Source organism: Enhydra lutris, unplaced genomic scaffold (genome assembly GCF_002288905.1).
Source record: "Enhydra lutris kenyoni isolate GAN:26980312 unplaced genomic scaffold, ASM228890v2 scaffoldscaffold13, whole genome shotgun sequence".
NCBI classification, from domain to species: domain Eukaryota; kingdom Metazoa; phylum Chordata; class Mammalia; order Carnivora; family Mustelidae; genus Enhydra; species Enhydra lutris.
Genome location: NW_019154097.1, coordinates 39,796,929 through 39,809,489, shown reverse-complemented (window position 1 = coordinate 39,809,489; position 12,561 = coordinate 39,796,929). Strand labels below are relative to the sequence as shown.

At 56.4% G+C, this 12,561-nt stretch overlaps 1 protein-coding gene across 2 annotated transcripts in view; it reads left to right on the top strand.

Moving 5' to 3' along the window:
* The window catches only part of LOC111145773 (patatin like phospholipase domain containing 7), a 59,818-nt gene that overhangs the window by 21,750 nt on the left and 25,507 nt on the right, over positions 1 to 12,561 (top strand). For both annotated transcript variants that reach the window (XM_022500963.1, XM_022500964.1), the window contains exons 16-20: positions 4,101 to 4,178; positions 5,707 to 5,912; positions 7,168 to 7,299; positions 8,039 to 8,162; positions 8,641 to 8,754. In XM_022500963.1, coding sequence (XP_022356671.1) covers positions 4,101 to 4,178; positions 5,707 to 5,912; positions 7,168 to 7,299; positions 8,039 to 8,162; positions 8,641 to 8,754 — 654 coding nt within the window. The remainder of the gene's footprint in view (positions 1 to 4,100; positions 4,179 to 5,706; positions 5,913 to 7,167; positions 7,300 to 8,038; positions 8,163 to 8,640; positions 8,755 to 12,561) is intronic.

Sequence of the window (12,561 nt, the reverse complement as noted above, 5' to 3'; positions counted from 1 at the left end):
TATTTATTTATTTGACAGAGAGAAATCCCAAGTAGGCAGAGAGGCAGGCAGAGAGAGAGGAGGAAGCAGGCTCCCCGCTGAGCAGAAAGCCCGATACGGGGCTTGAACCCAGGACCTGGGACCATGACCTGAGCCGAAGGCAGCGGCTTAACCCACTGAGCCACCCAGGCGCCCCTGAATGACATTTTCTTGATTCCTAGTAGGGCCGGGCACCTTCCACGCGTCTCCTTTGTCTGCTTCTGGGGAGGCGGTGGTTTGGGACTTATGCCCATTTTCTGTCTCCCTTTGTGACTGTAAGCATTTCTTTATATTTTCTAAAGAAGAGTCTGTTTTGCAAATGATCTGCTCTATCATTTGCTTTTTTTTGCTTTCTGAATGGTACCTAGACAGAAGTTCTTAATTATAACTCTGTGAACTTACCAGTCTTTTCCTTTATGGTTCGTGCTTTTTGTGCCTTGCTTAAGAAGTTGTTTCTTACTTCAACTTCATAAAGATGTTTTCTATATTGTTTTTTAAACATTGTCTTGCTTTACCTTTCTGAGATTTAATGAGACAGAGCTAACTTTTGTGCAGGAAGGAGGGATTCTGATTATATAGATAGATAGATATAGATTTTTTAAAAATAGTCTATTTTTTTTAATTTTATTTATTTATTTGACAGAGAGAGATCACAAGTAGGCAGAGGCAGGCAGAGAGAGAGGAGGAAGCAGGCTCTGCTGAGCAAAGAGCCTGATGCGGGGCTTGATCCCAGGACCCTGAGATCATGACCTGAGCCGAAGGCAGAGGCTTAACAACTGAGCCACCCAGGCGCCCCTGTATTTCCTTTTCTTGCCTATTGAATTGTCAAGGACTTCCAGCACAATGTTGAAAAGGAATGGTGAGGTGACATCCTTGCCTTGTACCTGATCTTAGCCAGAAAACTTCCAGTTTCTCATCATTAAGATGAGGTGATGTGATGTGATTTTGTGGATAGTCTTTATCAAGTTGAGAAAGTTCCCCTCTATTCCTGGTTTACTGAGAGTTTTTGTGACGACTGGGGGTTGGGTTTTGTCGCGTGCTTGTCTGCATCTATTGATATGACCATGCGATTTATCTGTTTTGGTCTGTTGATGGGATGAATTACATTAATTGATTTTCAAATGTTGGACCAGCCTTGCATACCTGGGACAGACCCGGCTTGGTTGTTGTGTATTAATTCTTTTTCTATGTTGTTGGATTTGATTGGCTAACACTGTTTTGGGAATTTTCGCGCCTGGGAGGTACTGGTCTATTGTTTTCTAGTAATGTTTTCCTCTGGTTTTTGTTTTAGGGAAATTCCGGCCTCATTGAATGAGCTAAGAAGAATTCCATTTTCTGAAAGCGATTGTAGAGAATTTTCTTTTAAGATTTTATTTATTTATTAGAAAGGGAGAAAGAGGGAGCATGAGCAGGGGGCGGAGGGAGAAGCAGGCTCCCTGCAGAGCAGGGATCCCAACGTGGGGCTCGATTCCAGGGTCGTTGACCTGAGTGGAAGGCAGAGGTGTCACCGACCAAGCCCCCCATGTTTCCCTATAAAGAATTGTTAGAATTTCTTCCTTGTATCTTTGGTAGAATCTACCAGGGAACCAGCCCATCTGGGCGTGGTGCTTTCTGTTTTGGAAGGTTATTGATTGCTGATTGAATTTCTTAATAAATAGAGGCTTATTCAGGTGGTGTCTTGTGTGAATTTCGGTGGATTGTGTCTTTCAAGGAATGGGCTCATTTCATCTCAGTCACCACGTTGTTGAACATAGAGTTGCTCATAGTATTCTTTTATTATCCTTTTACTTAGTTTGGCTTCTGTAGTGATGACCCATCTTTCGTTTCTGGGATGAATAATTTACTTTTTTTCCCGTTTTTCTTAGTCTGGCTACGGGCTTGTCAGTTTTACTGATGAGGGCTCTGCGCTCAGCAGGGAGTCTGCTTCTCTCCTTCTGCCGACAACCCCCCCCAAAATAAATAAATAAAAATCTTTTTTTAAAAAGTGTTTCTGGGATCGAGCCCCGCATCGGGCTCCCTACTCGGTGGGAAGCCTGCTTCTCCCTCTCCCAATCCCACTGCTTCAGGTCCCTCTCTCACTGTGTGTGTGTGTGTGTGTGTCTCTCTCTGTCAAATAAATAAATAAATAAATAAGTATCTTTAAAAAAAAAAAAAAAGGAAAGGTTTGGGGCGCTGGGGGCTCAGTGGGTTAAAGCCTCTGCTTTGGCTCAGGTCATGATCCCAGGGTCCCGGGATCGAGCCCCACATCGGGCTCTCTGCTCAGCGGGGAGCCTGCTTCCCCCCCCCCACCCACGCCCTGCGCCTGCCTCTCTGCCTACTTGTGATCTCTCTGTCAAATCAATAAATTAAATATTTTAAAAAAATAATAAGTGTGTTGTTCGGGCGCCTGGGGTGCTCAGTGGGTTGAGCTTAGGATTGTGAATTCAAGCACCACATTGGGTTTAGAGATTACTTTAAAAAAAAATCTTTAAGAAAAGAAGGGTATTGTTTAATTTCCAAGTATTTTCGGAACTTCCAGTTATCTTTCTGTTAAGACTTCTAGGGTCATTGCGCTGTGCTCTGAGAACAGACGTCGTATGATTAGCATTTTCTTGGATTTATGGAGATGGCGTTTATGGCGGGAGGTAGAGGGCATCAGTGAGTGTTCCCGTGAGAAGGCTGTGTTCTGCCTCTTTGTGTGAAGTAATTACAGATACGAATTCTGCCCAGGTGTTGGATGGTCCTGTTGCGGCCAGCTGTGTCCTCACTGGCTTTCTGCTGCCGGGTCTGTGTGTTCCGACAGAGTGGACGGAGTCTCCAGCTGTTGTCGCGAGTCCATCTGTTTGTCCTGTCGTTGTCGGTCTGTCTCCCGCAGGCTCATGCTCTGTGGTCAGGTGCGCACACATTACAAGTGGGTTGTCGTGTGTCTGAGAACCAACCCTTTCCCACTTTCTGACGCCTGCTCTCCTTTCTCACCTTCCTTCTCTGCAATCGGCTCCATCCGAGGCACAAACCGCTTCTGCTCTCTGGTCAGCGCCAACCTGTCTTTCTCCGCTCGTCCGCTTCCATCTGCGTGTGTCTTTACGTTTAAGGTGGGCTTCTTGGAGACAACTTCCAGTTCTGGCTAGTCTGACAACCTTTGTCTTTTAATTGGTGCGTTCAGACCATTGATTTTTTTTTTTTTTAAGATTTTATTTATTTATTTATTTGTCAGAGAGAGAGAGAGAGATCACAAGTAGGCAGAGAGGCAGGCAGAGGCGGAGAGAGAAGCAGGCTCCAACATGTGCCTCCTGCTTGGCCTCTGAGGGTACAGCAACCTCCAGGCCCTGCTGTCTAGGCTTCTGGGAAGCACAGGATGGGACGGCCAGCCACCGCACACCCGCACCGCCTCTGCTCATGCTTCCCAGGGGCTCTGGGCTTGAAGAGGGGCAGTGGGGGAAGGAGGCGTCTTCCTCACTTGGGCCGTCCGTGCACCCTGACTCCACACCCCAGCATTTCATCACTGCTGGCTGGCCTTGCGGTAACCCTCTGCACCTTTGAAGAGATTCATGGTCTTGAATTGTTGCTTTTAACAGCACTGGTTATATTAAGTTTATCACTGATAAAGAAAGAGAAGGCACTGCAGCCAACAGAACTTGGGTCCCAGGGCGGTGAGGCATGGGGAGCGGGGCACGCTGTGACCCCTCCGTCCGTCTGTCTGCAGTGAGGCCCGCGCGTCCGGGCTGCACTCCTGCTTTACCCCGACCTCCCCTTCCCCTGGTTAGCGAAGGCCTTGTGGACCCCAGCAGCCTAGGCTCTGCTGAAATCATTTGCCCCAAGGGCAGGCCAGTGGAGCAGAAAGTGCTGGGTGGGTTCAGGATGGTTCCTTTCCCTCCGCCTGCTGGAGGCCCAAAGGCATTTTCTCCACTTCCTACGGGAGCCCGCCAGAGCGCCTGGAGGTACAGCCCATGAGGCCCTGGGGCCCCATGATGGGGTGTCCTACGCCAAGGGCACCCGTTTGCCATGGGCAGCTGTGCAGGGTGCTGCGTGGCAGTGGTCCTCGGCACGGTCCATCCATGCTCCTTGTGGGGGCCAGGGTGTGTTGACCCCTACGTTGTTTGTAGGACCCCTCGCTCTTGGATGACCGGGTGTCGCTGCTCCATGTTCCGGGGGGCACAGTGGTGTCGAGGCAAGGAGACCAGGTGAGCCCAGGGCTGCGGTCAGAGGGAGCGGTCCCCAGGGCTGCCCAGCGTTGGTCGTGCGATGCAGGGCCCATGGCCCCTGGCCCTGGGGCGCTCCTTACCCCGGGCTGTGGGGGTGTCTGCAGACATGGTGCCAGTCACCCTGCCCGTCCTCGTGGGGGAGGGTGCGTGTCCGCGCTCACAGACACATGTGTCCGCACGTTTGTACGAGAGTCATCACCGATCTCACAGTCTGGTGCAGAAGAGATGCTTTTGTTTTCTCAATTCTCAAATCCAAATACAGGTGAAAAACATTTTTTTTTTAAGTGAAATGAACCTGATTTCTGGTTCTGAAAGCCACATTCTGCTGGGCAAGCAAAAATAATCTCTACAGCTCCTGCCCTCCTGGGCGCTCGTCTCCCCCGCTGCTGGCATGGTCGGGGCGTCTCTCTCTGTAGGAGTTGTGCTTTCTCTGGCCCCTGCACTAGCCTGGTGGACAGTGTTTTGTCTGGTTTGCTTTTAGAGCAGCTTTGATGAGACGGGTCTTTCTTGTTGGGTGAGCAGGCCGAGCCTGGGCCCTCCACCCCGTCCCAAGGGGTCTAGATGATGGCAGCCAGCTGTGCAGACCCAGGGGCATGACGTGGGGACAGACGTGCCCAGGCAGCAGGTGCCTGTAAGCCCTGGATGGGGAAGGCTTGGAGGTCCAGCCTGGGGACAGGGTGGTGTGAGGCCCCCAAGGGGATGCTCTATGGGTGTCCGAAGGCATCAGAGTCACCGCTTCTCTCTCTCCCCCTTCTTCCCTCTGGTCTGCGCCATGACCAGGAAAGGCTCTTCCTCTCCCCAGAGGAAGCACACTGCTGGCTGACTCTCTTGTGCCCAGTCAGTCAGGGCCAAGGGTCCGGAGGGCCCTCGCCCGCTCACAGGCCTCAGTCCCCGCTACTGCCTTCTGTGGCACCCAGTGCCCGGGGACCCCTCAGAGGCTGTTTGGGGGGCATGGGGTGTGGAGCCAGCCCATCTGCCCCTGGCCTCCGAGACCCTGAGGGCCAAGCCTTGCTCTCAGGCCTCCCAGAGCCCTGCACTGGCCCTTTCCTGCTCAGACCAGAGAGGAGTGGTCTGACCAGAGTAGGGGAGAGCAGGTCTGGAGATAGGCAGGTAATGGACACAGTGAGGTTGGCCTTGGAGTAGTCTCACGGGCACGCCTGGCAGACGTGTGATGTGTGTAGGGTCGGGGAGACTCAGCAGGGCCGCGTGGGGAGAGAAGGGAGCACATCTGGAGGCCTCTGGACGGCCGTCTCCCGGGCAGCAGGGCCGCGTGGCTGCGCAGGCTGGCTGATGTGCGGGAGGGGTGTGCGTCTGTGGCCAGGCTCTCTGCCACCAGAGAACTGACCCCCTGTGATTGATCATCAAATGGTGAAACCATGGACCCTACTGACACTTCCTCTGGGAGATCCCAGCCCAGGAACAGTGACGTGAGACAGCATAGGCACAGGAGAAGCGCAGCCCACAGCCAGGCCCTGTGGCCTCCAGCCCACACCCCTTGTTTGGTCAGGACGTGAACATCCTATTTGTGGTGTCGGGGCTGCTGCACGTGTACCAGCGGAAGATTGACAGCGAAGAGGACACCGGCCTGTTCGTCGTGCGCCCCGGGGAGATGGTGGGCCAGCTGGCCGTGCTCACAGGAGAGCCCCTCATCTTCACCATCAAGGCCAACAGGGACTGCCGCTTCCTCTCCATCTCCAAGGCCCACTTCTATGAGTGAGTCCAGGCCAGCCTGGGTGGCTCCTGGGCGGTGGTGGCCGTGGCAGGGCCCCCGTCGGGCACCTCTCGGGGTCCTGCCTCTGGCCCTTCTCACGCTGGAGACAGGAGTCCCGGGGACAAGGGCAAGGCCTGTGGGGTGAGGTGGCACGACGGGGTTAGCCCCAGAGGACTGCAGCTCCTCTTCAGGAAGACACAGTCCACATCTTCCCTAAGCCTGGGTGCAGGCAGGGCCTTGCCAGCCCTGTCCGGCCTGCCCAGGCCCAGCGGTGTCCTCAGCCTGACTCCGTGAGTGTGTCGGCGTGCACGTGCTGGCGGCACGCGGCTCCTGCCGTCAGCAGCTCCTGCCCTGTAGACGCTGTCTGACAGGTGTCCCGGGCGGTCTCGTCCAGTCCTGGGCCTCCCCAGATTTCGCTCCTGAGTGCAGACTTGTGTGTCGGCCTGCTGTGCCGACATCCGTGGGGGCACCTCCGGGATTCCGCAGGCTGTTGTCCGAAGCTGAGCCGTAGGTCTCCCCGCACTTTGCTCCTGCTTCTACCTTTCGTCTGCTCTGGGACTGGTGCGTCTTGCCTGCCCATTGCTCGGGCCAAGTCCTGCAGTAGCCCCAGCCCCACTGCGGCCCCTGAGCTGGCCACAGCCCTGCTGCCCTCCAGAAGCCTCCACACTCTGGGGCTGCCCTGCCTCCGCCCTCGCCGCCGGCAGCCTGCTTATGGGCGGCAACAGGGAACTGGAGCCTCGGGTTCCTGCTGGCCAGAGCCTGCCAGGGACTCCATTGTGCCAGGAGCCTCTCAGCACCTTTCCCGACTCAAGGCCCCGCGTGGTGGCTGTCCTCCAACCTCTCGGCCTCACCCTGTCTGGTGCCCCTCTCGCCTCCTTTCCCCGCCCCCTCTGGAGTTCACGGCACATTGTTGGGGGGCAGGGACTTCACATCCCACTACTGGGTCGGGCCCCCACGTGAGGCCTGTGCTCAGAGCACATCTGGGGGGCAGATGGCAGTGGGCAGGGGCTCTGCGGCCTGTCCCAGGGCAGCTGTCCATGGGCCACGACGGAGCAGGCAGCTGAGTGGGCACTGCGCTCTGTCCTAGCCCTGGGCCCGTGTCTCTGTCACTCGCAACGTGGCATTATGTTGCAAGTTTGATGAACGGGGTATGGGTCCTGCCACCTCTCAAGTGCTGTGGCCTGGAGGGCAGGGGTGGCACTGGCAGGAGTGGCTGCCGGCCGTGGTGGGCGGGCGTGACTCTGGGCTCACCGGCAGAATCATGCGGAAGCAGCCCACCGTGGTCCTGGGTGTCGCGCACACTGTGGTGAAGCGGGTGTCGTCCTTCGTGCGGCAGATCGACTTTGCGCTGGACTGGATGGAGGTGGAGGCCGGGCGCGCGGTGTACAGGTGGGGCCCGCGGGGAGGGAGGCTTGCCCTCTACACGTGCCCCCGGGGGAGGCGGTGCCGCTGACGGACTCAGCTCTGCCCCCTGCGCTCACCACCCCGTGCGTGCGCACACTCGGACACACACGCTTTCTCGCGGGCATCTCCCTGCGTCGTTCCCTGCAAGTCCACGCTGCCCTTCAAGGTGGCCCAGCGGAGGTGACGCTAAACGGCGCGGCTGCAGGTGCCCGTGCGCTCGGGGTCCCTGCATCTCGTCCGGGTGCCCGTAGCCAGGGGCACAGACAGGGTTACAGCTGTTGACTTTCGTGATAACTGAAAATTCAAACCAAGGAGATTTTAAGTATTTCGTTGTTTATTTAAAAACCAATAAGCCATTTAGGTATTAGCATGTGTGTTTTTATTTGTTTATTTTAAAGCCCTTTATTTTTTTTCAAAGATCTTATTTGAGAGAGAGCCTGCTCATTAGCGGGGTGGGGGGGGGCCAGGGGGAGAAGCAGATTCCCTGCTGAGCAGAGAGCCCGACATGGGACTCAGTCCCAGGACCCCGAGATCATGACCTGAGCCAAGGCAGACATTTAACTGAGCCACCCAGGGGCCCCCAGCATACATATTTTTTAATGTAAAACAACTGTGTTTTCCAAAACAAGAAGAATACAGTGAGAAGATTGCATTCTTCCCCCCCACCAGTGGTGGAGGGCTTCCTGGCCTTGCCCCTCCAATCCAACAGCCTCTGTCCCCGCAGGCAGGGGGACAAGTCAGACTGCACCTACATAGTCCTCAGTGGCCGGCTGCGCTCCGTGATCCGCAAGGACGATGGCAAAAAGCGCCTGGCGGGCGAGTATGGCCGTGGAGACCTCATTGGTGTGGTACGGCTGGGCTCCCTCCTCACCATGCCCTGCCCGGTGGTGACTGCTGGCCCACTGCCTGGGTGGGGGGAACCCTGGAAGTAACCTGTGGAGGACGCTTACCCCCCGCCTGGGGCACACCTTTCTTGGGGGCCTGACGTGCATGCTCCCACCCAGGCTGCAGCACCAGGGGTGGGACGGCCCCTTCGCCCCACCCAGGAAAACATGCCTCGAGGTGGTTCCTCTGAGACTTGCGTGTAGGATGAGGCCCTGGCCAGTCTCTTCGGGGTGCCTGACCCGGGTCCCGGCACTGCCAGCTCTCACTGGTGCTTCTCCAGCCACACTAGCCCCTTTTCCTCCCGTCCCCCCCATACACTGCATTCCAAAAGTGTTGCTGTGTGCTCTGCCTTCTGGTTGGGTTCAGAGTGCGGCCAGCTGGGCCTGCAGGGCTGGCGCGCATGGGCAGTATGGCCGTGCCTCCCCAGCCTCTCTTCTTCAGGTGGAGACGCTCACCCACCAGGCCCGGGCAACCACAGTGCATGCTGTTCGGGACTCGGAGCTGGCCAAGCTTCCAGCGGGAGCCCTGACCTCCATCAAGCGCAGGTACCCACAGGTGAGCACTCCTGTTGCCGGCCGCCTTCAGGGACCAGGATGTCCAGACCGTGAACTGGGATTTTCAGGCACAGGGCTGCGTCCTTGTCAGCACCGGGGGAGGTGCGGATTGGAGTGACCTGGCGCAGGCGCATTTTAAAGGAAGTGTCATGTGGACCAGCACGTGGGGGTAAGGGCCTTGGGACAGGTGACTTGGGCACCGCCAGGAGGCAGGAGGGGGACGCAGGGATCCAGCAAGTGAGGCCTGCCTGGCCCATCCCACAAGTTGAGCGATGTCCCGCATGGTGTTTAGAACCAGCGAGGAGTCCTAGCAAGCACTGGAGCAAGCCCGGGGAATGTGCAGTTTCCACAGCACAGGCCTTTCTCTGCGCTGCCTCACGGAAGGTGAACTCGGGATTCGGACACGGGAGATGGAGCTTGGGCCAGCGGCCAGCCGCAGAATGAGGGGAGTCTGTGCTGCTCCCGGGGCAGTTAGTGTGGCTGGCTGTCCGGTGTCGGCCTCCCTGCTCTGAAGTAGTAGGTGTGCGTCTGGGGACAGGGGAGAGCCTTTCAGCTCAGGGGTTGGAGAAGATGGGCAGCAGCGGGACGGCCTGTCCTTTCCCCCTTGGCACTGCATGTGCCTGTCCAGCGCACCTCTCTGCTCTAGAACACGAGGAAAACCCCCCAGTTCATTTTATGAAGTTAATTTTAACTTGAAACTTGATAAAAATACGGAAAAGCATTTGTGGCATAGCTACAAATACTCTACGTTTGAGTAAATCAACAATAAAAAATGCTATTTAATTAGGGTGCATTTAAGGAATGTTAGTGTCAGAATGTTAGTGCCCAGTGTCAGAAAATTATTAAAACGTAATCAATTATGGAAAAAAGTAAAAGGAAGACCCTTAGGATTATATCAGGGCTTTTGGCAGAATTCAGCCACAGGTAGTAAACAGAGTAGAAGTGAAGAAAGCTTCGGACTAGAACAGACGATTTATTCTGGAACTCCTGAGTCCAGGACGGACAGGCCCCTCCTCCCCTAGCAGAAAATGTTGAAAAATGAAACGGCTGGTGTCCACTTGGAAAAGGGGTACTTGTGACATTTGCAGAGAACATGGGTCTTGTTAGTGGAAACCTCCAAGGGAACAGATCAGGAAAGTTTATGGAACGGCAATAGAGCTGAGACCCCCGTGTGCCCGCGGGGCCTCCCGGACGAGTGACAGACCTCCTAAGGGCACAGCCAGTCGGGAAGCCACACTTCGCAAGCAGGGCTTGGCCGGAGGCCCTGCTGCATCCCCCGCGGGCAGGCCCAGCTCCATCACAGCATGGGTCTTCCCAGTGGGAAACCAGGGACGGGATGTCATTTTGTGAGCCATTTAGAGTGCCTTCCCTGGGGACATATCCCCATGGGCCACTTGCACGCCAGGAGTCTCACCCGTGGGCTGCCCAGGCTCCTGGGCACGCAGAGCTGGCCCAGGGAGAGGGAGCCCCTTGGCGGACTGCCGTAGTTCCGTTGCCAGCTGGACGGTTTGTAGTCCTTTCCTGTCATCTTCCATCTGGATGTTTGTGCCCCAGATATGGTCCCTGGGGGCCCCTTGGAGTCCTTCTGATGTGTCCTGTGCGTTTCTGGCCTGGAGCCCCTGGTCCCTTCGGTGGAGCTAGGCCCATCTGGGGGCCCAGCACAGGGGCCCTCCCTTCCCATGCCAGCCCCTCCCTCCCCAGCGGTGAGAACATCTGCTCCCCTCCTGAGCCGCTCAGCAGTGTGTGCAGCCCCTCCGTCAGGACCACCCTCCCCTGTTCCACAGTGTTACCACCAGGCTGCCACCATCCCCTCACACTCCGTCACTTCCAGCTCCCCAGGACTCTTGCGCCCGCCGTACGTGGGGTGGGGACGCCGCTCTTGGCCTCGGAGTACCCTGCCTGGCCCCAGAGTCACTGTCCCGAGTGTCACCCGGGGAGGACCACTCCCTTCCTCCCTCCCTCAGGGAGCAGCACTCCTGCCAGGCTGTGGCATGTGGGGTGACCTGGGTTCAAATGGGAGGGCTTGGGTCTCAGCCCCGGGAGACCCCCGAGAACAGCAGGACGGTTGTGGAGGTGGCTGGGCCAGTCTGCGGGCCACCAGGAGCTGCGGGGTCGCTGGGAGCAAGGCTAAGCCTGGCCGCTGCCTCTCCTGCCGGGCCCTTTCCTGGTGAACCCACAGAGGGATGCTCTGCTCATGCCCACGGCCCCGGGGTGCGTAGACTTCTCCATGGGCGGCTCCCAGGGGCCCAGGGCCTGTCCTGATGCTTGTCCGTCACACTCAGGCTGCTGCGGGGCCCACGGCCTCTCCGAGCAGCCAGGCCCCGTGGGCGCTCTCACACAGGCACAGGCACTGGCCTTGCCCCAACCCCAGGCTTGCTCTGTGCCCTAGAGCACAGGGGACCCTGCCAGGGTGCTGTTGCCAGCCAGTGTCCCCCGCCCCTGACCACTGCCTGCTCTATCTGTTCTGGGGTTTCACGTCAGCGAGGTAGCACAGAGCACAGTGTTCTCTGGTGGCTTCTGTTGCTTGCCGTGGTCTCTGAGGCCTGCGTCTCGTGGGTGTGGTCTCTCTTTTTTTTTTAAGATTTTATTTATTTATTTGACAGACAGATCACAAGCAGGCAGAGACGCAGGCAGAGAGAGAGGGGGAAGCAGGCTCCCTGCTGAGCAGAGAGCCCGATGCGGGGCTCGATCCCAGGACCCTGGGATCATGACCTGAGCCGAAGGCAGAGGCTTAACCCACTGAGCCAGCCAGGCGCCCCATGGGTGTGCTCTCTTCAGTGCAGAGTAAAACACTTGCTCACCTGTCGTCCTGACGGGCATGCGCGCTGTTCACAGCGTGAGGCTGCTACGGAAAGGCTGCTCTGCATGGGTCTGTGGCCCGCTTTCCGTCTCTCTTCAGGGCTGCCTGAGGGTGGCGTGGCAGGGGCAGAGGGGAGACAGATGCTGAACTTTTTCAGAAACTGCCGACCATCCCCCGTGGGCTGGGACCGAGTGACGGTCCCAGCCCTGCAAGGCCCCAGTCACTGGGCAGCTGTCATGCGCTCAGACCCCCTTGACATTAGCCGCTCTCGTGGCAGGACGTGCTCATGGGATGGGAGTTTGTGTTCTCCTGAAGACTGGAAGTGTTGAGCGCCTTCTTGTGTGCTCACAGGCTTATTTTGAACCTTTTCACTTGATGTAGAATTTTTTAAAATATATTTAATTGTTAAATTATGTTTAATTAGGATTATTATAAATCTGTAATTCTGAGAATTGTATCACGAGTATGTTTTTGAAGGCTGTGATCCTAGAGATACAGATTCACATATTGACGGATTGAGTGCTGTGTTTCGGATCAGCCTGAAACTTTCGGGTTTCAGGAAAGCCAACGAAGCTTTCCGGGGGGTGTGTGAAGCCGGTGACCGCAGCGCGGTGACGGGGCGTGTGGCCACAGGCTCTTCCCTCACCTGTTGTGCACTAAAATTTTCCATAATAATGTGAGTTTTTTATTAGCTCCAATGAACAGTTTGATGCTAGATTAGTTATAAAAAAAAAAACCAGACTCCTTTTTAGCTTGTGTTTTGGACCGCTCCTCAAACTGGTTTTGGTCTCACGTCCTAAAACGAGGACAGTGTCACTTGCCTTCTGCGTGCGTGTTTTCACTGCAGCGTCCTGGGGGAAGAGAGGCTCTCCGGGTCAGTTTGCAGGTGCTGCTGGGTACTGGAGCCCGAGGCCTCAGCCTGCCCCCTGCGCAGTCAGCCCCAGAGCTCCGGGCCGTGGGCAGTCCAGACGCCAGCCTGACGCTGGGGGCTGGGGGCTGGGCGCAGGA